The sequence below is a fragment of the Penicillium brevicompactum genome (genome assembly GCF_028827555.1).
Source record: "Penicillium brevicompactum strain IBT 35665 chromosome Unknown utg000005l_segment0_segment0, whole genome shotgun sequence".
NCBI lineage: Eukaryota > Fungi > Ascomycota > Eurotiomycetes > Eurotiales > Aspergillaceae > Penicillium > Penicillium brevicompactum.
Window position 1 is genome coordinate 1073915 of NW_026623208.1, and position 25604 is coordinate 1099518.

At 50.6% G+C, this 25604-nt stretch overlaps 12 protein-coding genes across 12 annotated transcripts; 6 read left to right on the forward strand and 6 right to left on the reverse strand.

Annotated features, from left to right (window-relative positions):
• Nucleotides 1-190: 190 nt before the first annotated feature.
• Nucleotides 191-3906, reverse strand: N7506_006226 (putative cell wall biogenesis protein Mhp1; the record flags this gene model as incomplete). Its single annotated transcript, XM_056955519.1, has 2 exons — nt 191-3762; nt 3813-3906. The coding sequence occupies 2 exons, from the start codon at nt 3904-3906 to the stop codon at nt 191-193; spliced, it is 3666 nt and encodes a 1221-aa protein (XP_056809853.1).
• Nucleotides 3907-4939: 1033 nt separating this feature from the next.
• Nucleotides 4940-6325, reverse strand: N7506_006227 (uncharacterized protein; the record flags this gene model as incomplete). The annotated part of the gene is made up of 3 exons (XM_056955520.1): nt 4940-5394; nt 5449-5506; nt 5558-6325. The coding sequence occupies 3 exons, from the start codon at nt 6323-6325 to the stop codon at nt 4940-4942; spliced, it is 1281 nt and encodes a 426-aa protein (XP_056809854.1).
• Nucleotides 6326-7368: 1043 nt separating this feature from the next.
• On the reverse strand, nt 7369-8273 carry N7506_006228 (kinetochore subunit FTA4 family protein; the record flags this gene model as incomplete). The annotated part of the gene is made up of 4 exons (XM_056955521.1): nt 7369-7681; nt 7749-7811; nt 7866-8034; nt 8108-8273. The coding sequence occupies 4 exons, from the start codon at nt 8271-8273 to the stop codon at nt 7369-7371; spliced, it is 711 nt and encodes a 236-aa protein (XP_056809855.1).
• A 436-nt stretch (nt 8274-8709) lies between these two features.
• On the forward strand, nt 8710-9542 carry N7506_006229 (HAD family hydrolase; the record flags this gene model as incomplete). Its single annotated transcript, XM_056955522.1, has 2 exons — nt 8710-8763; nt 8817-9542. The coding sequence occupies 2 exons, from the start codon at nt 8710-8712 to the stop codon at nt 9540-9542; spliced, it is 780 nt and encodes a 259-aa protein (XP_056809856.1).
• Nucleotides 9543-9838: 296 nt separating this feature from the next.
• On the forward strand, nt 9839-10937 carry N7506_006230 (60S ribosomal protein uL18; the record flags this gene model as incomplete). Its single annotated transcript, XM_056955523.1, has 3 exons — nt 9839-9841; nt 9979-10016; nt 10076-10937. The coding sequence occupies 3 exons, from the start codon at nt 9839-9841 to the stop codon at nt 10935-10937; spliced, it is 903 nt and encodes a 300-aa protein (XP_056809857.1).
• Nucleotides 10938-11578: 641 nt separating this feature from the next.
• Nucleotides 11579-12208, forward strand: N7506_006231 (uncharacterized protein; the record flags this gene model as incomplete). Its single annotated transcript, XM_056955524.1, has 2 exons — nt 11579-12021; nt 12076-12208. 2 exons carry the CDS (start codon nt 11579-11581, stop codon nt 12206-12208), a joined length of 576 nt encoding a protein of 191 aa, XP_056809858.1.
• A 498-nt stretch (nt 12209-12706) lies between these two features.
• On the reverse strand, nt 12707-14191 carry N7506_006232 (uncharacterized protein; the record flags this gene model as incomplete). Its single annotated transcript, XM_056955525.1, has 1 exon — nt 12707-14191. The coding sequence occupies one exon, from the start codon at nt 14189-14191 to the stop codon at nt 12707-12709; it is 1485 nt and encodes a 494-aa protein (XP_056809859.1).
• A 1054-nt stretch (nt 14192-15245) lies between these two features.
• N7506_006233 (histidine phosphatase family protein) lies at nt 15246-16137 on the forward strand (the record flags this gene model as incomplete). Its single annotated transcript, XM_056955526.1, has 2 exons — nt 15246-15301; nt 15363-16137. 2 exons carry the CDS (start codon nt 15246-15248, stop codon nt 16135-16137), a joined length of 831 nt encoding a protein of 276 aa, XP_056809860.1.
• A 62-nt stretch (nt 16138-16199) lies between these two features.
• N7506_006234 (L-rhamnose mutarotase) lies at nt 16200-16692 on the reverse strand (the record flags this gene model as incomplete). The annotated part of the gene is made up of 3 exons (XM_056955527.1): nt 16200-16307; nt 16356-16492; nt 16563-16692. The coding sequence occupies 3 exons, from the start codon at nt 16690-16692 to the stop codon at nt 16200-16202; spliced, it is 375 nt and encodes a 124-aa protein (XP_056809861.1).
• A 674-nt stretch (nt 16693-17366) lies between these two features.
• On the forward strand, nt 17367-19669 carry N7506_006235 (ATP-binding cassette long-chain fatty acid transporter PXA2; the record flags this gene model as incomplete). The annotated part of the gene is made up of 4 exons (XM_056955528.1): nt 17367-17873; nt 17947-18583; nt 18637-19534; nt 19591-19669. The coding sequence occupies 4 exons, from the start codon at nt 17367-17369 to the stop codon at nt 19667-19669; spliced, it is 2121 nt and encodes a 706-aa protein (XP_056809862.1).
• A 379-nt stretch (nt 19670-20048) lies between these two features.
• N7506_006236 (uncharacterized protein) lies at nt 20049-21139 on the forward strand (the record flags this gene model as incomplete). The annotated part of the gene is made up of 4 exons (XM_056955529.1): nt 20049-20103; nt 20175-20497; nt 20552-20977; nt 21029-21139. 4 exons carry the CDS (start codon nt 20049-20051, stop codon nt 21137-21139), a joined length of 915 nt encoding a protein of 304 aa, XP_056809863.1.
• A 1382-nt stretch (nt 21140-22521) lies between these two features.
• On the reverse strand, nt 22522-25579 carry glpV (glycogen phosphorylase; the record flags this gene model as incomplete). The annotated part of the gene is made up of 8 exons (XM_056955530.1): nt 22522-22929; nt 22983-24748; nt 24799-24876; nt 24935-25038; nt 25091-25152; nt 25212-25247; nt 25302-25314; nt 25374-25579. 8 exons carry the CDS (start codon nt 25577-25579, stop codon nt 22522-22524), a joined length of 2673 nt encoding a protein of 890 aa, XP_056809864.1.
• Nucleotides 25580-25604: the final 25 nt, after the last annotated feature.

Consider the following 25604-nt stretch of genomic DNA (forward strand, 5'->3'; position numbering starts at 1 on the left):
ATCAGGGTGGTGCTAAGTAAAAAAAAAGATTCCGCCCTCCTTCGTGCCCGCCACATATATACAAAAGTTCCAAAGTGGCTGAGTAAATGGTACTATAAAAGACATGCACGCATAGAGTATGTACAGGTATAAAAACGAAAGTTGGTAAAGACGTAATCCGAGATGGTGGGCTGGTGGTATCAAAAGGAACCTAGGATTTGGTCTCTGATTCGTCAGAGTCCTTCCTGGGCTCTGTATTTCCTCTGGAACGAAGACCGCTGTTGAACTGGGCAGCGATTTGAGACTGCTTGAAGCGCTCGAAGCCTTCGGCGTCTTGTTGCTGTGCGGCCCACAGTTCATCGACGGTTGTTCCGAGTTGGTCGAAGGCTCTATCACTATCGAAGTTGTCGAATTGAGATAGGGATTGCTCATCGTGGAGACGCTCCAGTTTCTGTCTGAGAGCGGTGATATGCGAGCTGTCTTCGTTGTCAAGGTCTTCATCGTTGTCATCAGGGACAAGTGACGGTTTGAGGAAGTCACGACGGAGATTCTGGCCAATGCGGTGGATGTGGCCCTCTTGGGAGGTCATAGCGCGAGCGTGGAGAGAGGTCATAGAGCTGGCGCGAGAAAGGCGATCGTCATATTCAACATCTTCTTCATCGGCACCGTTCTCATCGATGATTTGGCTGCTGGTCATGTTACCAGCATTGACAGAGCCGGCTCCATCTTCCCCTGAGTGTTGGGAACTGGTATCGGGGGCCGGAATAGAGGGTGTTGATTCAGCTTGTGGGAGAATACGGGTCTCGGGGTATTCGTCCTCGAAGCGTTGGATCATCCTGTGAAGGGTAATGTCCAGGAACTGCAGTCGGCGATAGTTCGCATCGTTACCAGCACGATCTTCGCGAATGAGAGCTGTCTGAATCCGAGTTCTGATATTCCGTGCAGATTCAAGGAGATCCTTTGACATGTCTCGGGGCCTTTTGCTGACGACACTTCGAGACTTGCGGCGCCTAGGTGTTGTGGTACCACTAGGTGGCATGGAGCTCTCTCCAAGGGCTTCAAGTCCGTGGTGGTCGAGGTTTCCAAGGCAAACGCCCAATGCCTTGACCACGCCCGTGCCACTGATCACATAATCCTCATCTGGAGCCGCTTCGTCCTCATCATCGCATTGCTCTTCGTGCGGAGCGGTTCCGACAATGTGCTGCAAGATTTCGGGCACTGGAACATCCTTGGTTCCAAGGGGTACGATGGAGTCGGATAGTTCTTCGGCAATGGCACCACCTTCGAGGTTTCGAAGCGAGTAAGCCACAATCTGAGACGCCAGTGCCTTGACGACCTCATTGTTTTCGGCGCTGGGGACATCGATATCGACTGCGATGATGGTCCGCGATACACGAACGGCCGCCATCATAGATGCGTAGACCGCACACGCCTCTTCTTGAGCAACGGGGTCGGTCGTAGATGCCAGCTCAACAATCTGCTTGTTTTCCAAAATGTTCAGGTGGCAGAGACTGGGGCACTCGGGGAGTACTTCAGCAAGGCCAATCACATGATCAGGTGTCAAGTTGACATCGGCAAGATGGAAACGCTTCAGCGATGGCATCTTGGGCAAGAAGCGGCGGAACGCGCCGAGTGCATTAGGTTGCGCGGTGAAGAGCTCCCGGTTATGGGAGAAATCAATGAAGCGGAGGTTGTGGATCTGAGCAAGAGATTGGAGCAATGTGCAGATGACTGTCGGGTTGAGAGAGCAGTCTGCCAGACTCAGTGCGTAAAGTGGGATCTCTGGTTCGAGTACCTTAATCACAAGGTCAAGATGATCCTTAATGGCATTGCCACCCAGATCTAAACCTTCACATTGACCAGCCTTAAGGTACTCCACCACATGTTCCAGTCCTTCTCTTGTCAGACCGTTGCTCGCAAAGCCAAGTCTGCGCAGACCCATCTTCGTGCTCGCCCGGCAAATTTGCTTGACAGCTTCGACTGAGGGGTTGCACTCACTCATGAGCAGCTCTTCGAGGTGATCTCCACCAAAGCGCTCCGCCAAAGCACTGGCAAAGACAATGCTCACGTCTGCAGTCACTGTCTGCGGTTTGGCTGCAGGGTCTTGGGGCGTATCGATCGCAATCTGGCCCTGGGGGAAAGGTATGCCGGAAAGATCGATAGCTTTCAGCGGCTTGGACAAGTGGATGAAAAGGCTGATATGGCGCCATCCCTCTCGTCCAATCTTTGGATTATCCTTTAAAGACAACTTCTCGACAACGCCGTATCTCTCATGGTCATCAACACTTGATGACTCAGGCCTTCTCGATCTTCTGCGTCTGTAGCGCATCTGTTCCACCGTCTTGGTCGATAGCAGGCCTGCGAGGATCGATCGCACGGACTGGTCAGTCAAGGCGCAATTTTCGAGAATGAGTTTGCGAACTGGGACAACTGCGAGCCAGTCGCTGAAGGTTGTCAAGTCCTGCGGTGTCATTGGGAAGTTACTCAAATCGAGAGCTGCTACTGTTCCAGGAGACTCGGCCAGTGTGGACGAAGGCTTGGAAATCTCATCCACCACTCTCTTCAGAACAGGAGTCTCGCGAAGTTGGCAGCAACGGCGATAGATGCGCACTGGGTCGGTTGTAGGGTGACTTTGCGGTTTAGATCGAGATGAAACACTTGAAGCTGGCGCCCGCGAATATTCTTCATCGTCATTCCCATCAAGCTGCAATGGTACTGAGCCGTTTGCCACTGCTTGTCTGCGCTTCCTCTCTTTCCGTTCTTTGCGCTCTGCCTCAGAGCGCTTCTTCTTCTCCTGCTTTCTTGATGGATCAGCCGGTTCTCTGTTGGGAGGAGAAGTACCGGATGTTTTCTCTTGTGGTTGGGAAGATGCAGGTTGGCTTTTGTCCTCGGTGGCTTTAACGGGAGCGGGCGCAGTAGGGCTATCTTTTTCCGCTAATGTAGCTTGTGGTCGCTTCAGAGCGTCGGCTTCTTCGTGATCTTTGTTTTTGAGATCCGCCTTCTTCATTTTGTGGCTGTTGGACTCTGGCAGCGGTTGTCTCAATTGGTTCGTCGGAGGGGCCTCCTCGTCATCGTCTAAATGAGAGATACCCGCGATCTCCACATCCACGCAGAATGCCACCCGATTCAGCTTCGCCTGCTTCAAGTCGGGGACCTTACATCGGTGCCGATTTTGGTCGATGTTCATCACCCGACGAGGGCAGATCGAGTCATTCGGATTCAACTTTGGCAATCCACCGGAATTGGACGAGAATTTGCGCAATGCATTATGAATAAAAGACGGACTCTTCGGCGATGACGACGTAAAAGGGTTATTCTCGTCTTTCTTCTCTTCTTCCTTGTCCTTTGGGGAGTAGGCCGCGCCAAACGGATTGTGTGTATCGAGGGGAGTAGTTGTTTTCGGACTTGCGGGGCTTGCTTTGAGACTGGATTGCGATGGGGGCGTTGACCCAGACGAGAACTTCGAGCTCAAGCTAGATATCCAGGAGTTTCGTCGTCCGATCGGCTTTGGGTCTGACTTCCGGGAGGCCGAAGACGGAGTAGATGGTTTTGACTCCTCGGGCTTCTCTGTAGGCTTCTCAACGGGTGTTTGCTTGGGTTCTACTGGCGCAGGATCATCCTTGGGGACTTGTTTCGGTTCTGGGGTGGCGGCAGGTGGTGTCGGCTTAGCAGGGCTACTGCTGGAACGAGATCTCCGGTGCGACTTGGATTTGGAAGCCGGGGGTTCGTTATCGGAACGTGACTTATCGCCCGATGATACAGATTTGGTGCGAGATAAATGATCTGAGCAAGGAATTAGAAACCGCCCCAATCCTCAAAAGAGCCGCGCCCACACGGAGCCGCAGAAAGTGCCGAGGATGGAAAGTGGGACTTGCCTTTCTGCGAATGATGCAGCCAGCTCACATCAACGGTCTGAACACCCTCCATTTTTGAATCACCTCTGGAATGGGATCTGAGTTGGTTTTGTTCTCCCAGCCGTCGAGGGTCGGCGGTGTGGCGTGGTATCACCGGAGCACAGTGACGGGATGGGACTAGATTGAATGACGCATTATTGGCTGTTCCCCCACTTTCAACTGATGATCGCAAAGCGACGATTCGAACAGGGAAATCAGGTGGACAGCACTAGACAGCGAATACTCCGTACCAGGGTGGGAATGCCGATGGAATGTGCCGTATGATCTGCGGACGCTGTACACTACAGGAACCAACGCAGTACGTGTACTTGTACAGAGACAGCGAGACGCATTGTAAGATAATAAAAGAAACTCGAAGATCTCCGGATGCGATGCCACTGGACAAACTACGGTGACATAATCCTTAAGGTTTCGGGGCACGTGAGTATGTAACATGGTTTACGCGATCCTCTTTTCCTTCGAAAGTGATTTGGCCCAATTGGCATTCCGGAGAATGTTCGTCTCTCCGCAGACGGCTCACTCTAAACTCGACTTGCTCACATGACCTGTATAGTTTGAAACGGAGAAATCAAGGCTTATGCTTACTCTCATATCAGCAAGGTTCCGGGATTCACAGATTACTCCTTATAGTAAGCTGAAGAAAGGGTCTTGTCTTACTCGCCACTCTAATCAGAGCTCCGTGGATCGGGGGAGTGGATTAAGTGGGGGGTTTCATGGGGCTTTATTTACCGCTTAAAAACACCCCAGTGCTGGAAGAATAGTGTTGAACCTAAAAAGGATTTTTCATTTCATTTTTGCGACTTAAAAGGAGAATACGGTGGAGAATATCCTCTCGCGCAAAATCAAGACGGGTATCCGCGATGTAAAGAGAGAAAGAACAAAACGCCTAGGGAACTCCTGGGTCCCACGGGCCACAAAGGGCAAAGAATGACGCAAAATGAAAAACCAAACGCCTTGAAAACTTATGCGATGAAGGGAAAGTCATCACGCCGTCAAGCGGAACTGGGGCGCGACCATTCCGCGCACCCCCGCCGCATACCCGCTGATTACTCCAGGCCCGGAATGTTCTTAAGATACTCCCAGCCATACTCTTCTTCGGGCTTCTCGGCCTCCATGCCAAGTGCGAAGCGATAGGCGCGCACCTCGTTCTGTAGGCCAGAGATGACTCGGGTAGGGGTATCATCGTTCTCGCAGCTGAGGCGGTAGGCGGTGCGAATCATCTCGGCGCACTTCATAGACTGTGCGTGCCAGTAGTCCCGATCGAGTCGGCTTTCAAGATGGGCATCGCGCTCGGCTTGCAGGAGGTTGTTGTAGTGGGCCTTTTGAGTGAGGTAGTGCATGTTGTTGTTCTGGCAGTAGTTGCGGATCTGTTCGACCATGACGCCCACGGAGCTCTCGAATTCGTGAATCAACTTCATGTTCTCATCTTGGTGGTGCTTGTGATGGGCGGACAGACGCTTTTCCTTGGCCAACTCGCGCTCGAGCTCGGCAATGCGGGCGTCTGCTCTAGGGGTCAGTTGCTGGAAAACCCCCGTTCACTCAGGGGTCAACTTACTGGTGTTGTCGCCATTCTGTTGGCCATTGGAGCTAGTGCTGTCGGAGATACCATTCTTCTGTGCGTGTGTCAGTTCTGATCTCTCATAAGTCTCAGATCTTGTACATACCACGATCTCCTCCGCGTTCGCAACGATGTTCTTGGTCACGTCGCGGTTATTCTTCAGCACGTCACTCAGCTCCACCACCATTTCATAAAGATGATGCAAATCCATCTGGTGGCCCGCATTCATCGGAATGCCCGCGCCCATCGCGCCGATGCCTCCGTTGATCTGGGCCGCGCCAGAGGCCTGGGAAGGGGAAGGGGAAGGTGTCTGGCGAGAAGGGATGTTGGACATGTTGACTTGGGGGGAAGGGTTGTCGTAAAAGGGACCGGGGCCGGTGCCGTTGCTGGCCATACCGTTGGTCGCGTTGTTCATGGACACGTCGGCGTTTGCGAAAGCGCGATTCAGTTCCTCAAGTGCCGGGTCGTTGGGGGTAAAGGATCGTGGAGTGCCGTTATCCTCGTCGAACCAGGAGGCGTGGTGTTCAACGCCAAGGACCTCCGTATGAAACTTCTCAAGGTCACGGCGGGTAACGTGCGTGGAACGACGGCGATGCCCACGCGTGTAAGGTGCCTTGGAAGGGGAGGGAGGAGTGTCGCCCTCGATTGTGGCGGGTGCACTCTGGGCAGGAAGGGTTTCGTCGCTTTCGCTCGAAGAGACAACGGCGAATTCGGGGAAGCTCTGATCAGGTTCACAGCTATCTGCAGCATCAACAACGGTGGTGTGCTGGTGTTGCACGCTAGTCTCAGAAGGGGCTAGCGTTTGTGGTGCACGTGATGGGGACGAAGCACGGTCCATCCCAACCAACTCCTCCATCTTGTTGAGAGCGGTCATCTAGATACGGAGTAAATATTCGATAATCGGATGTTCGCAAAGATCCTCGGCTAGAAATGCCCCTAGAGATCCTGGTTCCCCAGCATTCTTGTGGGGCCAATCCTGTTGCTTTCCCGACTGACCAACGAGGACGTGGTTGTAATAGGTCAATGACGGGTGAGACTTTGGGAAACGGACAACTCGCCCAATCCGAAATGTTCAATTAGGCTTCCATTTGATAGCACGTGCTCTACGGGTCCAAAAGTAAATGGCTGCTGCTGCAGTTGGTACTAATAGGTACGAATATGTACGAATAGTACTCCGTACTTTATACTTCTTGGCACTCGGTGTGGAGCAACGATGGCTTGCTTGGCTGTACCAGATGTAGATGAAGAACCACTCCCGGGCTTAAGCTTCCAAGGTTGGGAAGATTACTTTTCGAGTCCCGATGTCAGACTATAGAACCGTTTTTGCAAAATTTAGTCATAGACGTGGATCCCCTCCCGAGGTCACAGCTCAGTCAAGTACTTCTTCTCTATATACATCCATGGATGCGGGCGCAGCTTGAGCAAGACGTTCTTCACCCATCTGGATTGTTTCTATAACAAAGGTACTCCATTCATCATGGTAAAGGCAATCTCTGCACTGATTGGGACACTTGAGCATGTCTCACATTATATGTATCTTGCACTTATTTCAAGGTTAAGAAGAGGTATGAACATTTAAGGTTGAACATTCCAATGTTAGGAATGACTTTTTAGATGACAGCTCAAAATATGGGAGACATGATACAGGTACATGGATATAGAAGTATCCAAAGGTACTTTAGATGTAGTATGCACACTGGGCCACTACCTACTCCAGGTTTTAGCTTCCAACCTTGGAAGGTTTTATAGACGACCACAAGCTTGGCAACATGCTTCTGGAACTGTCAGAACAGGAGGAAGAAAAAACCCAGGAAATATCGCTAAAACTTGAAGATCGGCGGATGATTTTCAAAAAATTCGTAGAAAGTCGTACAAGTCAACTGATGATATGCACTTGTAGACAGGGGGTATTTGGTTTCATAAAGACATATCCATCAGTTCCTCCAATCTCTGACCAGAGCCTGGAAGCGAGTAGCTTGTGTTTTCAGGGACACCGCTGTTTCTTTTCTGCTGTGCAATCCTGCCCCCAACTCTAGCCACCAGCATGCGCATTTTTTCAAGTTCTTGAACAAGCTCTCCATCCCTGGTGATGAGATTTGGCTGGATATCCTTCTGCGGATCTTCAAACGGTTCAAGCAAGCGCCGCATATGTTGTAATTGATCTAGGCGTCGTTGGCGCTGCTGTCGTTGTGTATCGAGGGTTGTGAGTCGCTCACGGAGTTGCCGGTAACTGTGCAACTGGTGTCAGGCAGGTGGAACTCGAATCGGAGAAAACCCGGAGGTGTTTGAATACTGACCTTATGTGCTCATCTTCGCTTGCTTCCAAACCTTCCAGGTCGACGGGCATTTTTGCGATATTCCTAGATCCTCAAGTTAGTAATGTCCCACCTGGTGGGGTTGCGTGTCCACCTCACATTTGTCTCGACAAATCCGTGGTCCTTTCTATACCATGCGCAAAAGCTGCATCACTGCGTGCATCTTGACTGACGGCAGACCAGTAAAGGCTCGCAATCTGTTGGGCTACATGATGTATAGCCTGAGAGGAATAAACAACTCGGTTATGTTGTTTAGCAGCCGCATTCACTATCAAACCATTAGACTTGTTCCCAACGAGATGTTGGCGTCAAAAGCAGTCCAACGGTAATTTGATTCAAACCTTTGTGTAAAACATCTTCAATGACCTTGTCACTCAGATCACCTTCCTCGGTTGGAGGGGCATAGTTGCGCCAATTTTCGGGTAGATTGAGAGTTTCGGAGAAGACGCGAACTTGACTCCTAATGAATGCAGACTTCAGCTCAGAGACTGTTCGAGTTGAATCCATCTTGACCGAAATCTTTCAGGAAGTGTCTCCTCGTCGCCAAAGTCCCGCGCGATCTTCTCCAAACGCGTTCTTATCGATAAGGATCACGTGCATCCCCACAAAAGTGATTGTACCGGAAGGCCATTGGAGATTCAGGCCTTGAACGCTGAAAGGTGTCAAATTGGGCCAAGAATTACATTTCTGAATGAGACGGAAATATCTCTATGCTTTGCCATGAGTGACAACAATGACGGTCTAGCGAGGAGCATCCTCGGCTTACAAAAGGACTGCAGCCGGAGGGACCTCGGCAATCCGTTGATCTCCAATCTCTCAATCTCATTTGAAGTCACTGAGTTCCCTTCACAATCGAGTCGAACACAAATTAATCTGCGAAACAACAAGTATAACCTTGTGTCATCGAGATTGAATCCTAGAAGCATCCTTCATTTGTTGCATTATGGCAGAGACGAAGCGGCCAGTGGGCCTGTTGTTTGACATCGGAGGAGTGTGTGTAAGTCGGCCAATGACCCTTCTCCAAAATCACCATATCTGATTGATCTCTAGGTTGTGTCTCCATTCCAAGCGATCCTCGATTACGAACTCTCCCAGAACATACCTCCAGGATGGGTCAACTTCAGTATCTCGCGAACGTCCCCAAACGGTAGCTGGCACAAGCTCGAACGAGGCGATATAGAAATGAACGAGGACTTCTTTGCTGGGTTCAATGCAGACCTGCGCAACCCCGACCTTTGGAAGCAATTCCACGAACAGCTTCAGAAGAAGCAAGGCACAAGCGATGCGGCCATCCCCCCACTCCCCACTGTGGATGCCGAATGGCTGTTCTGGGAGATGATGCGGATCTCGCGCACACCAGACCGATATATGTACCCGGCTCTTAAGAAGCTGAGAGAGTCAGGGCAGTTCCTCATGGGCGCGCTATCCAACACCGTGATCTTCCCGGAGGGGCATGAGTACAATAATACTACCGATGTGAAGAAACAATTTGATTTCTTCATCTCTTCAGCACACACGGGTCTTCGCAAACCCGACTCGAAGATTTACCAGGTGGCGTTACAGGAGATGGATAGTTTGGCAAAGCAGCGAGGGCTGCCAGGTACCAACCCCAACGACATTGTGTTTTTCGACGATATCGGCGAGAACCTCAAGGGGGCAAAGACAGCCGGTATGCGCACCGTCAAAGTCACACTTGGAAAGACAGAGGATGCTGTGAAAGAGTTAGAGAAACTCACTGGCCTACAACTGTTAGACGATTCTAAGGCTCGATTGTGAGATACTGTATGTTGGACTCCGTGTGATAGATTATTGGATTCAAGGTATATATACTAAATAAAATCCAAGATTTCGAGACGAATTACCACGTAAAAAATGTAGTCAGTGAAGGTAGTAAATGCATAGAGTGGTCGTGGCCCACCCAAAAGTGAAGTGGCTTAAGATCTTATCGCTCGTCGCCGACCGCATTTCTGGCGGGGATGCAGCCGCCACGCTAAGCGAAATCCCGCACAAAGTCAGCCCACGAAATTTCTTTTGCTTCTTTCTTGACCATCCCGCCCTCGACACCCGTCAAAATGGTGAGTGACACCGATGGATAATTCCATCAAATGCTTTGGCATTTTATATCCTTCCGCATGTCGGAACCGGGTCCCTGCAAGCTGCTTCGGCGTGATTTCTGAAGCGTTAATTGCTGACTCGTGATGTCGTTCTACAGCCTTTCACCAAGAACGTCAAGAACGATGCCTACTTCAGGTGAGTGATTACTGAGCAATTGGAATTTTGAGAACATTTTTCACTGACATTTTTCGCAGCCGTTACCAGGTGAAGTACCGCCGCCGCCGCGAGGGTAAGACCGACTACTACGCTCGCAAGCGCCTCATCACCCAGGCCAAGAACAAGTACAATGCGCCCAAGTACCGCATGGTCGTTCGCTTCACCAACCGTGACATCGTTACTCAGATCGTCTACTCTGAGATCTCCGGTGACAAGGTCCTCGCCGCTGCCTACGCTCACGAGCTCCCCAAGTACGGTATTGACCAGGGTCTGACCAACTGGGCTGCTGCCTACGCTACCGGTCTGCTCCTTGCCCGCCGTGTCCTCAAGAAGCTCGGCCTTGATGAGCAGTTCAAGGGTGTCGAGGAGGCCACTGGTGAGCACACCCTCACCGAGGCCGTCGAGACCGACGATGGCGAGCGCCGCCCCTTCAAGGCCTTCCTTGATGTTGGTCTTGTCCGCACCTCCACCGGTAACCGTGTCTTCGCTGCCATGAAGGGTGCCTCCGACGGTGGTATCTTCATCCCCCACTCCGACCGCCGTTTCCCCGGTTACGACATCGAGTCCGAGGAGCTTGACGCCGAGACCCTCAAGAACTACATTGTCGGTGGCCACGTCACTGAGTACATGGAGACTCTCGCCGATGAGGATGAGGAGCGCTACAAGTCCCAGTTCCTCAAGTACATTGAGAACGAGATTGAGGCTGGTGACCTTGAGGAGATCTACACTGATGCCCACAAGGCCATCCGTGAGGACCCCTTCAAGGCCGATGAGAACGCTGGCCCCAAGAAGTCCAAGGCTGAGTGGAAGGCCGAGTCCAAGAAGTACCAGGCCAAGAAGCTCACCCACGCCGAGCGCAAGGCCCGCGTCGAGGAGAAGATCCGCAAGCTTGCCGCATAAGCGTCTCGCCTCTGATCTTTCTTTTCCAAAAGTTCCAACAAATTTCAAATGGGGGAATGTGGCTACTGCCGGCGTTTTAATTCATGTGATGTAGTTTGATGGTTCACGACACATACCTATTTTCTTTTATCTCGGAAGGGGTTTACCTGGGAGCAATTAGTCCGGTGTTATTCAAGGCAATTTCTTTACTCAGTTCTAACTGCTCCCCGCCAATGTCCATCAGTCTTTGTTCCCTCAAGTGCTTCGCATCTGTTTGTAGTCGGGACTTGTAGTTCTGCAAAAGTACATAGTAACGACGTTGTACATAAATCCTTCAGTCCAAAAAACTAGTCAATGTTTGCGTCATGCGATGCTGTACAAAGTACATGAAACTGGTCTAACACAGGGGTAAAAATTGGGTCAACGCATGCATAAGCGCCAATGCCATTGTGATTAGCGGTCCCAACCCCACGAATGCTGCAGTGCCAACGCACTCGGTGGCTGTTCACAGCAAGGATGAGTGATGGCTGGATAGTTACCAGGGTTCGCTATCGAACCCCCGCTTTAAAAAGTCTTCGGGTCCCGAATGAAAGCAAACAATTGCCTTTCCTCCAAAACACAACCTACAACTACACATAACTTGGGCAAACCCCCAACCCAACATGAGAAGATACCAACAGCATACGCACGCAAGCTGGCACCGCGCCTACGAGGGCAAAGCCGAATGCCCATGGTGCCACGAAGGGCCCCGGGAAGAATCGCGACCCCAAAGCAGCCGCTCACTTCACAAACGAGTCACCAAGCGGCCAGACACCAATTGCACCAATAGAACAGACGCTCCCTCGCCGCGGGCTACCCGGTCAAGGGCGCAATCAATAAAGCAATCTGATCAATCCATGTCGGATCAGACAGCTCAGTTCGAGCCACATTCAGACCCCGCTCCCGACACGACAGATGACGCAGAGGACTCACCGGAGCTCAATTCACATTATACAAAATATATGGGCCGCACGGTTAGGCATGAGAATGGGGTTTTCGCATTAGAACCACCACGCCCACGACTTCCTGAAGAGTGGACGCAAGAGAATGAGGAGCCGGACACAGGGTAAGAGTCTCGAATTGATACATGTGAGTCATTGTGCTGATCAAGTTGTGTTAGTTCAAGGGACTGGAATGAGTCGCCCGTGGAGACTTGGCGCTCGGGGCTAGATACGGCTGGGGATTACAGAGACCTTGACGAAGAAAAGGCTGGCTTGGTGGAACCGGATGTGAAGGAATTGGAGAACGTTTGAGTTATCAACACAGACAATATGATTTGATAAATGTACATTGACTGAATTATACAACACTGTACTAAATAAACAAAATATGCCAGATCTCCGAAGTAAACAAACAGTCTTTCGATCAGCCTCTCGCGCAGTCCTTCTGCCAGGGTTATTCCAAGGTCTACACCTGGGCATGATCATATAGTGGATAGGTATGCGATCGCAATATTAGTTTTCATTGTTTGGGATGTTCTCCGGGCTAATTACACAAGACAGACAATATTCCTCCGAAGGACCATATAGTTATAGGAATCGGTTGAGTCGCTCGCTTCACATCTTATGACGCACACAGAAGATTTTGAGTCCCATAAATAGCCCCAAACGCCTCGAGCAGATAGATTGTCGGGAGCGTAAATGGGTTGGAATAGGGTTGCGGGTATGGGTTTTGCAGGTTTTTCATTGGATGGAGGCATGAATGCTTGGACGTCGGGATTTGGCGAATGACAATGTGGTGCACAATCCGCATCATGCTTCATGCGAGACTTGCTCGAAGACTTTGGCTGCCTGGATCTTCAAATCATGCATGAGCTCCCGGGCGACGCCAGATTTGTCTCCGGTATAGGTCGGGATCTGATCCAGGATAGCCTCGGCTTTCTTAAAACTTTCTTGCAGCTCTGCCTGTGCAAGTCTGAAGCACCCTTGTCTGAAGTCGCGCTGCTCTTCAAAGTTCTTGCGTTGACGATCACCACGTGGAGATGGGGCTTTGAGTGGCAAGCCATACCACCTTTTCCCCTCAATATAGCGCATATTCTCGGCTATTATCACGAATATCTCACGGAACCCATCTGGCTTTTCCCATAGAATACCCCGACCACGTTCTGCTTTGGCTCTACCGGGTGGTCCGAGACGTGTCGCACGATGAAACAAGTGAGCCTTTTCCACCGCGCCAAGCCATGGGTCGGCAAACGATTGTTGAAGCTGCCTGATCAAGTCCAAGTATTCCTCTTCTTCATCATTGCTTAACCGCGATTTGGTGTATTCCAGCGCGAGGAGAAGAAACTTGCCAAAGTCACTCTTGATGCTAGACAGGAGAGATTTCGCCCTGTCCCAGTCGCCTTCCAACTCCGCCTGTTTAGCCTCTCGTTCCAAGGCTTCGTCATCACGGATGCTCTCTTCTCGCTGCAAGTCCAGCTTCCTCCGACATGGGCCGGATATTCTCTTGTTCGAAATTGAGGCCAGTAGAGACTTGGCCTGATACCAATCACCAGAAGATGCTGCGTTCTGACTTTCTGCGATAAGACGATCTGACTCTTCTTCGGTTTGGAGGGACAAAGAGCTTGCGGGCGCGGTGGACTCTCCAGAGACAGCACCTTCCGACGACTCGAGGAAGAATCGGTTCAACGTCTCGCAGTCTGCATCAAGAAGTGCAGACAAAGAGGCAATCTCTTCTTGGTGATTGTTGTGCTTGGCCTCTAACAGATCCGCGCGAAGTTCTAGGGACTTGAAGCGATGAACTCCGGAGGGTTGCAAGATTCTCAGCTTATTGATCTCAGATCTAGCACCCTTGACATCGTTCCTGGCGAGAGCGGCAAGATATAATTCGGTCTGGGCTTGCACCTTGTCTCTTTTCATCAGGATCTGACGTGCCAGTGACCACGCCCCGGCCCAAACACGAGCTCGATCTGCATGCCAAAGCTCTTCTCTGAGATTGTTATTGCGCTGCACCAAGATCAATACCTTGCGTTTCAGAGCTGTGCGAAGCTGTCTGGAAGCAATGGTGTTTGTCATCAATATCATTGAGCGTTCGGCCTTCGGCCAATCGAATCTCATCTTAGCCTGCGCGCTTTCTAATAAGCGGAATTTGTTTTCTTGCTCAAACAGATCCTCGTGGTCATCGATCATCTGAGATATGATCGGTTTGTATTTCTCATCTATAGGCCTAGTCAGAAGGCCGGATCTTGTCCCATCATAGTCATGATCCCGTAAACGCTCATCGAAGGCACTCCTCATTCGTGATAATGTTGGATCTGCATGGTCCACAATGCTCTGGCACATTCCAGGATGATTGCGTTGATCTTGGGAACCACGCCTTCTGCGTTTGAGTGGGTTCCCTAGGAGTTACGATGGAATGTTAGTTGATCCCCAGGCCCGAAGATAATCCAAGAAGATTGCTCGCCTGATTCACCATTCGGGGTCTCTGCATCTCCAGAGACCATTACTGAATTTGTCCGTTTTGATCCACATGAAAGAGCTGTTGTTGGTGTTCCAGCCTGACGGAATGGACGCACGCCAGGTGGACGCACGCTATCAAGGTGCTGAGACCATTGCCACACAAGCGATTCCATCTTCCAACCAAAAGAGTTATTCCATCTCGAGCAGTAGGTGGCATTCCATGATAGAAGTTCACGCATTTGAGAGACTTGGCCTGAAGTAAATGATTTCATCTGGGCAAGATTGTCCCAGCCCGATTGCTGTTTCACATCGGCGACGACAGCCTCCCAAAATTCATGATTGCCACGGAACTTGGTGTATAGATGTTTGTGCCTTATACATGCCTGAAATACGCTGAGCTTGGGGCTGTAAGGATTTTCCATGCTTTGTCATGAGCCAAGTTATGGGCACTTGGTGAAGTTGCAGGTCGAGAACAAGTTGAGCGCAATTGGGTGGATCGCTCTGGGAAAGACGCGCCGAAACGCGTAGACGCGTGACTAAGGCTATTTATCCTTAGGACCAACAAGCTTTTTTGGCATTCAAAATTGCTACAGCAAGCAACAGTCCGCCAAAGCACTGAAATATCGCAATGGAAGTATGGAACTAGCAAGACGGCTGAGGTGCGATGTGTTACTCCGTAGACGCCCGCTTGATCAATGTTGCCTAAAGCGGTTAGCGCGCACCGTCATCCCTCGTTTGCTTCAATCTTGAGAAAAGCTAAATCCATACCAAAGGCTTCAAGTTTTCAGTCGCTTTCTTTAATCTAAAGCCTCAATCGCCAAGTTTACCTTCTGGTTTTATGTGGTATTTATGTGATATGCTGCACTTGGGCAGATGAGATTCAACCCGGAGAATGCAACTGCTGCTCGTACGACACGCTGAATCTGTCGACAATGCAAAGAAGCTATGGTAGGAACCGCTTCGGACTACGAGGAATCTCTTCTTAGCTCAGACTGATATTCATGGGCAGGGCCGGAGTGACAGATTCAGGTCTTACGAACCACGGCATGGCACAGGTCCAGCGCCTGGCCGAGCATATCGCGTCGGATGAAGTATGCAAAGCATCGAAAATCACTCACGTCTTCTCATCAGACCTTCAGCGAGCGAGAATTACCGCTGAAGGCATATGTGCGGCATTGTCCTCAAATGTTGGTGAAAAAGTCTTGAAGCCAACCTTGGCTGCAAACCTGAGAGAGCGGGACTTTGGAAGCTTGGAGGGAGTGCGCTCAATGAAAGACCATGATTTAACCCAACCAGAACTAAAAAATTGCGAGGATCCATCCCAGACGTGGAAGGACTGTGAATCTGATACATCAATGAGAGCTCGAGTTGAGGACTTCTTCAACGAACACCTTCGGACCATCCTTGGTTTGGAATCTGATGACTATGACGACGACCAAGTCGTGATCATTGTTGCTCATGGTCTCATACTTCGGGCTCTCTGGTACTATCTCTTTGGTCTTTTTCTTCCGGAGAATGTTGCCTTTGATATCCATGACTATACCGCCTGGCCCGAGGATACCTTTAGGCCCTCATGGTCCAACACTGGCTTTTTGAATCTTCGCATCGTCCCATCAGGATCAGAACTGGAAGGACTCCCCCAAATTGTATTGCGAGATTGGCGCATGAAAGTCCAAGCCTCCAATTACACCGATCATCTGAATGGTCTTCGACGTACCCGAGGTGGTATTGGAAGTGCTGCGCATGATAAAAAGCAAAAACATATCAAGGATTTTTTTCGATGAGCAGTTTTTTCTGTTTGCTTTTGGCTATATACAACTATGCACCGTCACGCCGGTGACATGATCTAATCCGTGTAAAACACCTCGTCCAAGACCTTCCACCACCCTGGTCCATCCGCACTACCGACAGCTCCGGGAATAGGACTCTCCTGGTGCCAGTCGCTCTCAATCAGCTTTTCTGTACCCAGGTGGTTCATCTATGGGTATTGTGTCCGTCTTACCTGCATCCCGTCTGTCATCGCCCACCACTCTCTGATCTTTGGGTTTGCTCGCATGGCTTCCATATCTCCCTCGAAGTCGGTACCGACATACTTAAATGTAGCAAACAGTGTCCGGTCGTTGTCGAAGAAGATTGAGTCTGAGAACGCGGGCAAAAGGCCGGGTCAATGGAGCACTTTTCTCGCCAGGCAGTCATTTCAGGGACTTACAGTCCTTGATATTACAATCTTTGATCTGCTGGAGCACCTCTGGCCACACGTTCGCATGGCATTCTTTGTATGCGGCCACGGCAGCGGGCTTGAGGTGAACAATCTGAGCGATGCGGCGAACTGGAGCCATTGCGCTGGGAGACTTTGGGTGTAGAATCGAAAATTGAACAAGGAATTAGAATTTCTTTTTAAGATAGGAAAAAAACACAGAAGATATCGAATTCCTTTGACTTGTCTAAGCTTGCCCCTCGTTCTCGCCGCAGCGTTAACCCGCACTCGGGGTATGCTACCCCGAGGCCCGTGCCCTCGGCAGGCCGAGGATGGCTTGAGTGGTAACCACTACGCCTTCAAGGTTACTCGTGTGTGTATACAGCTGGGAAACGATGAGAACCTTGGAATGGTCTTGTTGGAGTCAAAGTCTTAGACAGGAAAGTTTGCTGGTACTGGTAGGCCCTGTCGTCTTCTGATAGAGAAGAGACGGTTCCAATAGGTAACTGTTGTTGCCGACATCAAACCCACCAAAGTTTATGGTGCAAAGAAGAGGGCTGTTCAAACTTGCATATACTCAAGGTCGACTTTCCAGGTAGCTCGTGGTTCACTGCCAACTGGTGTTGACAGAAGATGCAAACATTGCAAACCACAAGTGGACACCCTCGGTTGAAGATCCCCGGTTTCCTGGGGTATCACATGTTAAGGACCTTCCGTCATGCTCATGTCTCGGGGCTCTCCCTCCTCTTTCTGTTTCTCTTCAAATCCTCCACTGCGGTCATGCATGTAGAGTCTGGCTGAACAGCAACCGTCGTCATGGCCGTTCAGTCCAAACTGCTACCGCCCGAACGTTCCGTCAAGCAGATCCTCTCAAGTCTCACGTCCCTCTATCTCCGAAATCGTACCCGTATCTCGCGCGGCGTATATCTCGCCCTTTTCGCCGCACTTGCCAAACGCATCCATAATGCCATCTCGGAGCAGAAAGCCGCGTCTCAACAGGTCGAGCTGCGGCGCCGACCCGGAACCAGCAGCCTTGGCGAGGAGGAACAACCCCGCAAGAAGCGCGTGGAGATCAACCGGGAGTTCTTCAAGAGCCTGCTTCGCTTATTGAAGATCGTCATCCCAGGATGGCGCAGTAAAGAGCTACGTCTCCTGGTGAGCCATAGCGTGTTTCTGGTGCTGCGCACGCTGCTCAGTCTGTATGTCGCCGAGCTGGATGGTAGGCTCGTGAGCAACCTGGTACGCGGCAAAGGGAAGGACTTTTTGCTCGGTCTGTTTTGGTGGATGATCGTAGCTGTTCCCGCAACTTTCACAAATTCTATGGTAAGTTCCTTGACTGTTGCTGTCTTTCGGGTTGTAAACACGCGACTATCCAGATGCTAACTCGGTACTTTAGCTTTCATACCACCAATGCAAACTAGCACTCAGCTACCGGAAGCGCCTTACGGAATACATACACGACAAGTACTTGTCAAATATGACATTCTATGCCATATCCGCCTTGGACGATCGGATTAAGAATCCGGATCAGCTTGTCACAGTGGATGTTTCGCGCTTCTCGGATAGTTTGGCAGAGTTGTACTCCAACCTGGCCAAGCCGGTGCTCGACATGGCAATCTACAACTACTCCCTCTCCAAAAATGTTGGAGGCGAAGGACTGTTCATCATGAGTCTGCTAGTGCAGCTGTCGGCCAATGTCATGCGTATGCTGACCCCGCCATTTGGCAAGTACGTTGCCGACGAGGCTCGACTGGAGGGCGAGTTCCGTTTCCTCCATTCGCGGCTCATTGACTACAACGAAGAGGTCGCCCTTTATCACGGCCACGAGGCCGAGAAGGATACTCTGGACAAGGGCTACTTCACCCTCATCAAGCACGTGAACCGAATCTTGCGCCGGAGACTTTACCACGGGTTCATGGAGGACTTTGTGATCAAATACTTCTGGGGAGCCTTGGGCTTAATGCTGTGCAGTGTTCCTGTGTTCTTCAAGATTCCTGGCCAGGCCACCCAAAGCATGGGTGATCATACAGAGAGTAAGTACATTCATATTGCCCAAACAAATAAAAGATCTAACAACTTTCCCAAGGCTTTGTGACCAACCGCCGAATGTTGCTTTCCTCGTCTGATGCTTTCGGTCGGCTAATGTTCTCTTACAAGGAGATCTCAGAGCTAGCCGGCTACACCTCACGTGTCTCTTCATTATTAGAAGTCATGGATGACTTGCTCGCTGGGAGGTTTGAGAAGAAACTAGTATCTTCCGCCTCCACCGAGGAAAACGCAGAGGTTCTTTCTGGCAGAGGCGAGGTCGAGGAAAGCGATGTTATCGAATTCACAGACGTGCCAATCGTATCACCAAATGGTGATGTGCTCGTGCGCAAGCTCTCCTTCACCGTTCATCCGGGAGACCACCTTCTGATTGTTGGGCCTAACGGTTGCGGTAAATCGTCTCTGTTCCGAATTCTTGGCGGTCTCTGGCCGGTATACGGAGGCAAGGTGAAGAAGCCCCGTTTCGAGGATATCTTCTACATCCCCCAGCGACCGTATCTGTCCCGTGGCAGCCTGCGACAGCAAGTCATCTACCCAGATGGTGTTCGTGAGATGCGCGCCAAGGGTATCACCGATGATGACCTTTACGAGGTCCTGTCAGTGGTTGAAATCGCGTCCGTCGTAGACCGCCCTGGAGGCTGGGATGCGGAAGAAGAGTGGCGCGATGTTCTGTCCGGTGGCTTGCAGCAGCGCATCGCTATGGCCCGTCTGTTCTACCACCGTCCCAAGTTTGCCATCTTGGACGAGTGCACCTCCTCGGTGACGTTAGAAATTGAGAAGGTTATGTATGAGACAGCTAAGAAACTCGGCACCACGCTCATGACCGTGTCGCATCGGCGCAGTCTCTGGAAGTATCACCAGAAGATTCTGCAATTTGATGGAGAGGGCGGGTACATTTTCACCGGATTGGATTGGGAGCGACGATTGAAACTTGAAGAGTAAGTCGGACACTGGTCGGAAATTTACATTTGCATTTACTAATGGCTGTCTACAGCGAGAAGGAAGAGTTGGATCTTCAACTGCGGGCTGTTCCGGAATTACAACGCCGGGTTGTTGAATTAACGGCGAATTAGAAGCGAATATTTTGGCATTTAAATCTATGATGTATCCAGCATCCCCCATCAATGCATTGACCAATCCGCTTGAAGTAATCGACCTCGGCATCCCACTTCTCGGGCCCCTTTCAGCCGTGAACGGCCAATCAGCGATGTGTTCTTCGGCACATCTCAACGTTCGGGTCACGATGTGGCCCACTCTGATGTCGCTCTCGATACCTACGTCATATCGTCTTTTCTTGTTTGGTCGATGGCTACCTTGTTTGGCATGGGCAAATGACAAAAAGCCTGCAAATCCTTCGTGACCTTGGTCTTTTAAATTCCAATTCTCCCTGGAAGCTAGTTTTTAACTTGTACACCTGTTTTCTACACAGTAAATAATCAATACATACACAAAATGGCCATCTCTCAAACAAACCCAGACCCAAAGAGAAAGATTGTCATCTTCTCCGGTAAGTTACTGCGCAAAACCCCCATTCCACCCAATTGCGCTCGAGATCGAGATGTACTCACACACAACTAGACTTCGATGGCACAATTTTCATGCAAGACACAGGCCATGTCCTGGTCGATGCCCTAGGCGGCGGAGAAGAATACAGACACAAACTAGAAGCACAATTTGCTTCCGGCGAACGAACATTCCGCGAAATCTCCGACGACATGTGGGGATCCCTGAACATCCCCTTCGGTGACGGCTTCGACCTAATGGCCCAGACCCTCAAAATCGACCCCGGCTTCCAAGAATTCCACGACTACTGCCTGAAAGAGGGTTTCCCATTCAATATTATCAGCGCAGGACTAAAACCCGTTCTCCAGCGCACACTGGACATCTTCCTCGGCGAGAAGGTGTGTTAACCCCACCCAGTACTCCATCTATCTATCTCCTATTAACAACCCCAGGCCGAGTCTTTGAACATCGTCGCAAACAATCTCGAAGCCCCAGGTGGTGTCCCCTGGAAGCCTGTCTGGCTTCACGACTGCGACACCGGCCTCGACAAGGCTTATAGCGTAAACGAAGCACGCAGCCAAGCACAACTGGACTGTCTTCCCGGCGAGATTCCACTCATCATTTTCATCGGCGACGGCGTCTCCGATCTCCCTGCTGCGCGCGAAGCAGACGTTCTATTCGCGCGCCGCGGCCTCCGTCTCGAGCAACATTGCCTGGAGCACGATATCCCGTACATCCCCTTCGACACATTTTCCGATGTGAAGCGCGAGGTCGAGGCTATCAGTATCGAGGACCAGAAGAAGACTGGTGGACAGGGCAAGCCTGCACGGTATAACCCGCGTGCCAACATGTGGCGCAGTCTTTCGAGCAAGGAAGCTGTATGTTCCATCCCGATTTGGTATTCACTGTTCGTTGCTAATGATTATTAGGTTCCTACGCTTATGGCTACTGGTACGCCTTCGGCTGCGGAGAAGATGTCGCTTTGGCCTGATTACTTCTCTGCGCCTAAGAATGCTCAGCCCGAGACTATAAAGGAATGATCGCATTGATGTTGTTGTATAGATAGGCTTTATGTATAATGGTATTATGTCGTGATGTCTGACGGACCCTATAATATCGACTCCCGGGCTTAAATCCCGAGTCATAATTCAGGATAACCTAATCGTCTCCCCAAGTTCTTCTGCTGCTGCAATATCGCCGGTTGAAAGCAACTCAACAAAGGCGCGAGGCTTGAGTCATAATCAAGGCTTAATCAATAGTCTGCGCAAACTCTTCTGCCTCCGTAATACGTCCCTCTAGAAGCAATGGAACAAGGTACCGCGAATTCTAGTCAAGGCTGACTTCAATGCTGTGGTGGGACGGTTGAATAGTGTTCCAGCAAGTGTTTCAAGGACAATTTTGGACTTTGGCCAGTCGACTTGTCCTGGAATATGTTAGTATCTCTGCTTAAACCAAATAAACTAGACGGCACTGTACCTATACCTTGAAATTTCCCTGCAGTCATTCCATATAGGATTTTGAATGACTTGTACTCCGAGCTCTCAAGAGGGAATCGGTCTGCTGCCACCTCCGCATCTGACTTGATGTTTGCTCCATGTATGTATGAGTTTTGTGTTCAGATATCGTAGCCGACATTGGCGGCTTGAGGATAGAGAGATATGGCGATCTCAGGTAAATGTGAGCAGAGAGCTTTCTCTAACCGAGGGCCAAGTGTGTTGAGCTTGTTTCAACACCGTCGCAAGCGTTATCTTCCACCTGCACTGACACTTCGTTTTGAGCCAGCTTCCCAGGTGATAGCATGGAATTCAAGAAGTTCGACAATTTGTCTCCTGGCTGCAAGTAGGTTTTGGATTTGACTCTGCTCGGCATAGACTAGTAGCCAGGAACACTGGTCAGATCAAGAATCAAGATGCAGCACAGGATCTCAATCGGGTGTAAAGTCCTGTCGGCGGACCCATTATCAAACGTCAAGAACCTGCAGGATAAAGACGATCTCGATTTCGTGAGGAAGCAGAAATTGCTGGGAAATAGTATGGTTCAGATTGCAGTGTAAAAAATGGATTGGGGAAAGAAGAGAAGAGAGAGGGGGAGAGAGGGAAGGAGATCAGGCCTGTTCATCTGTCACTTGACCCTCCAGAGTACATACGGCAGGAGCGAATACCCAACGCGAACTTTGGATTTTACTCATTGCTACGTAAATAATAGAAAACCTTGGAAGGGCAGAATCGCAAATTTTGAAAACAGCAAAACCGAAAGTGCACGATGAGAACTACCTACTGCCGTATGCCACGGACACATACTGACTTCCAATTCTACTAAACCACAGATGTACCGATGATAATGATGTAATGATATTCTGCAAACTAGAGCCTAAACGAACGCAAGGAAATGATCAATGAAAATTAGAGGCCATGCACTATACTTAATCCCTCACAGGCAAAGGCTCAACATTCCAGATACTATCAGCATACTCATTGGTAACGCGATCCATGGAGAAGAAGCCCATGCGCGCAACAGAGGTAATAGACTTAGCCAACCACTCCTCTTGGTTTTGGAAAGCCTCATCGACCATATCCTGCGTGGTGATGTAGGAGTTGAAATCATCCGAGACAAGGTAGTAGTCACCGTGCTCTTCGATAGAGGCTGTCAAAGCGGAGAAGTCACCTTTGTCGCCGAAAGTGTCGCTCTTGATGGCGTCGAAGACGCGCTCTAGCTGTGGGTCGAGCTTGAAGTCGCCGTAGAAGTGACGATGGCGGAGATCCTCGACGTCTTCGGAGAGGTTGCCGAAGAGGAAGATGTTCTGCTCGCCGATTTCACGGGTGATCTCGATCTAGGGTATTGAGGTTAGCAATTGGGTCTGGGCAACTTGTATGGGGGCCTTACATTTGCTCCATCGCAGGTGCCGATGATCAAACCGCCGTTCAGGACGAACTTCATGTTACTGGTACCGCTACCTTCGGTTCCGGCAGTGGAGATGTGTTCGCTGATATCCGAGGCGGGACAGATGATCTCTGCCTTGCTGACGTTGTAGTCTTCGATGAAGATCACCTTCAAGAGATCGCCGACCTCGGGGTCTTTGTTCACAACCTCGGCCACCTTGTTGATGAGGTGGATAATTGTCTTCGCCATCCAGTATCCCGGTGCGGCCTTGCCACCGAAGATGGAGACACGAGGTACCAACTTCTTCTTCTCCTCGTCGGACATAGCCTTAATGCTGAGGTAGCGATGAATGACTCCGAAGATGTTGAGTTGCTGACGCTTGTACTCATGAATTCGCTTGACCTGCACGTCGAAAAGTGCATTGGGGTTGACGTCAAATCCAGTAGTGCTCTTAATGTGCTTGGCAAGACGGAGTTTGTTCTCGCGCTTGATGAGGGACCACTCTTCGCGGAACGCCTTGTCATCCACAAAGGCTTCAATCTGATCCAGGAGAGTAAGGTCCTTCAGGAAGTCGTACCCGCCAAGCTTCTCTGCGATCAATGCAGACAGCCGAGGGTTGGCCTGGTGAAGCCAGCGCCGGGGTGTGATACCATTAGTCACGTTCATGAAGCGGTCGGGTCCGTAGATCTCCACGAAGTCTTTGAAGAGAGTAGTCTTGAGTAGATCAGAGTGCAACTCAGCCACTCCGTTGACCTTGTGAGATCCAATGATGGCAAGGTATGCCATGCGAACCATCTTCGGGTGCGACTCTTCGATGATGGAGACACGGGACAGGATGTCCCGATCCTTGGGGAATCGCTTCTCGACAGATTGCAAGAAGAACAAGTTTATCTCGTAAATGATTTGCAAGTGACGCGGAAGCAAGTTCTGAAGCAGAGGAACAGACCATTTCTCCAGCGCCTCGGGGAGGACTGTGTGGTTGGTATAACTAAAGGTCTTGGTCACGATGCTCCATGCCTCATCCCACTCAAGGCCCTCCTTGTCGATGAGGATTCGCTGTAGCTCAACAATTGCCAGGGTTGGGTGTGTGTCATTGAGTTGAATAGCAATCTGCTCGGGGAACTCATTCCAAGCGCGCTTGGTCTTCTTGAAACGACGCACAATGTCGAACAACGAGGCAGCACACCAGAAGTACTGTTGCTTCAGGCGAAGCTCTTTGCCTCGCTCGAGGTTGTCGTTCGGGTAGAGGACGGCCGAGATAGTCTCGGCGTTCTGCTGGTCTGCTACGGCGCTCTCGTAGTCTCCCGCGTTGAACTTCTGGAAGTCGAACTCTCCACTGCTAGCTTTGCTAGACCACAAGCGAAGGTTGTTGGTAGTTTTCGTGCCATATCCAGGAATTGGGACGTCATAGGCGGTGGCTTGAACCACCTCGCCATCTTCCCATGAGTGTATTATCTTGCCGTTCTCATCTTGGTATTTCTTCACGTTGCCATAGAATTGAATGTCGACAGTGATCTCATGTCGAGGGAATTCCCAAGGGTTGTTGTCAAGCCAGTAGTCTGGAATCTCCACTTGGTATCCGTTAACGATCTCTTGCTTGAAGATACCGTAGCGGTAACGCAGTCCGTATCCCCATGCTGGATAGTTAAGCGTCGCCATACTATCCAAGAAGCATGCCGCCAGGCGACCGAGGCCACCGTTACCCAATGCGGCATCATGCTCTTGGTTGATGACATCTTCAATGCGGAAACCTAGATCCTTGAGGCCCTCTAGTCGGGTATCAGCGAGGGTCTGTGTTACTAAGTGTAATCGGACTCACCGCGAGCAGCATCCTTCATGCCGACATTAAGCATAGCATTGTCAAGAGCACGTCCCATGAGGAACTCTAGAGATAGGTCTGAGATCTCAGTCAGCAATCATCTTTCCCGAGGTCTCCGACCACAGTTGATACATACAATATACACGCTTCTGATCGGTGAATGTCTGGCGCTGCTGGGTCCTGTTCCACTCAATAATCAACCGGTCTCGGAAGGCAAGGGCTGTGCCTGAATACGCCGCCCTGGTAAAATGTCAATTAGGTCCATGATTTAAACAAAATATGAGATACTCACAATTCATCGCAATTATACAACGAGCGAGCCAGAGTCGTTTCGATGTGACGGACTAATTCGGTCTAGAGAAAGGGTCAGTTGAGCCGAACCACGGTTGTGTATGGGGTATAGTAGCACTCACCTCGAATTCCTCTTTATTCGTGAACTCGTTGGCCGACTAAATCACAGATCTTGTTAGCAGCCTTCAAGACCTAGGTTTTGTTTAACATACGTGCTTTCGCCAGCTATACGGTAGCAATGGTTAGCTGCGATCTATTGTACACCATCAAGGAAGCACACTTACGCCTCGCGGAGGGGCTCCGGAATGGTAGCCTCGACATTCTTGATCTCGGCAGGACCCAGTCCGGTGGCGGTACGTTTGTGCTTGGGACGACTGAAACCCGGGCCGACAGGACCCTGTAGGTCAGCAATTGGAGCTCCGACGGAAGGTCTCCTCTCGCGACGAGGCTCGTTGACCGGTACGGTGACTGGGGCAGTTCCAGTCGACATGGTTACAGAAGTGCCAGTAAGGATA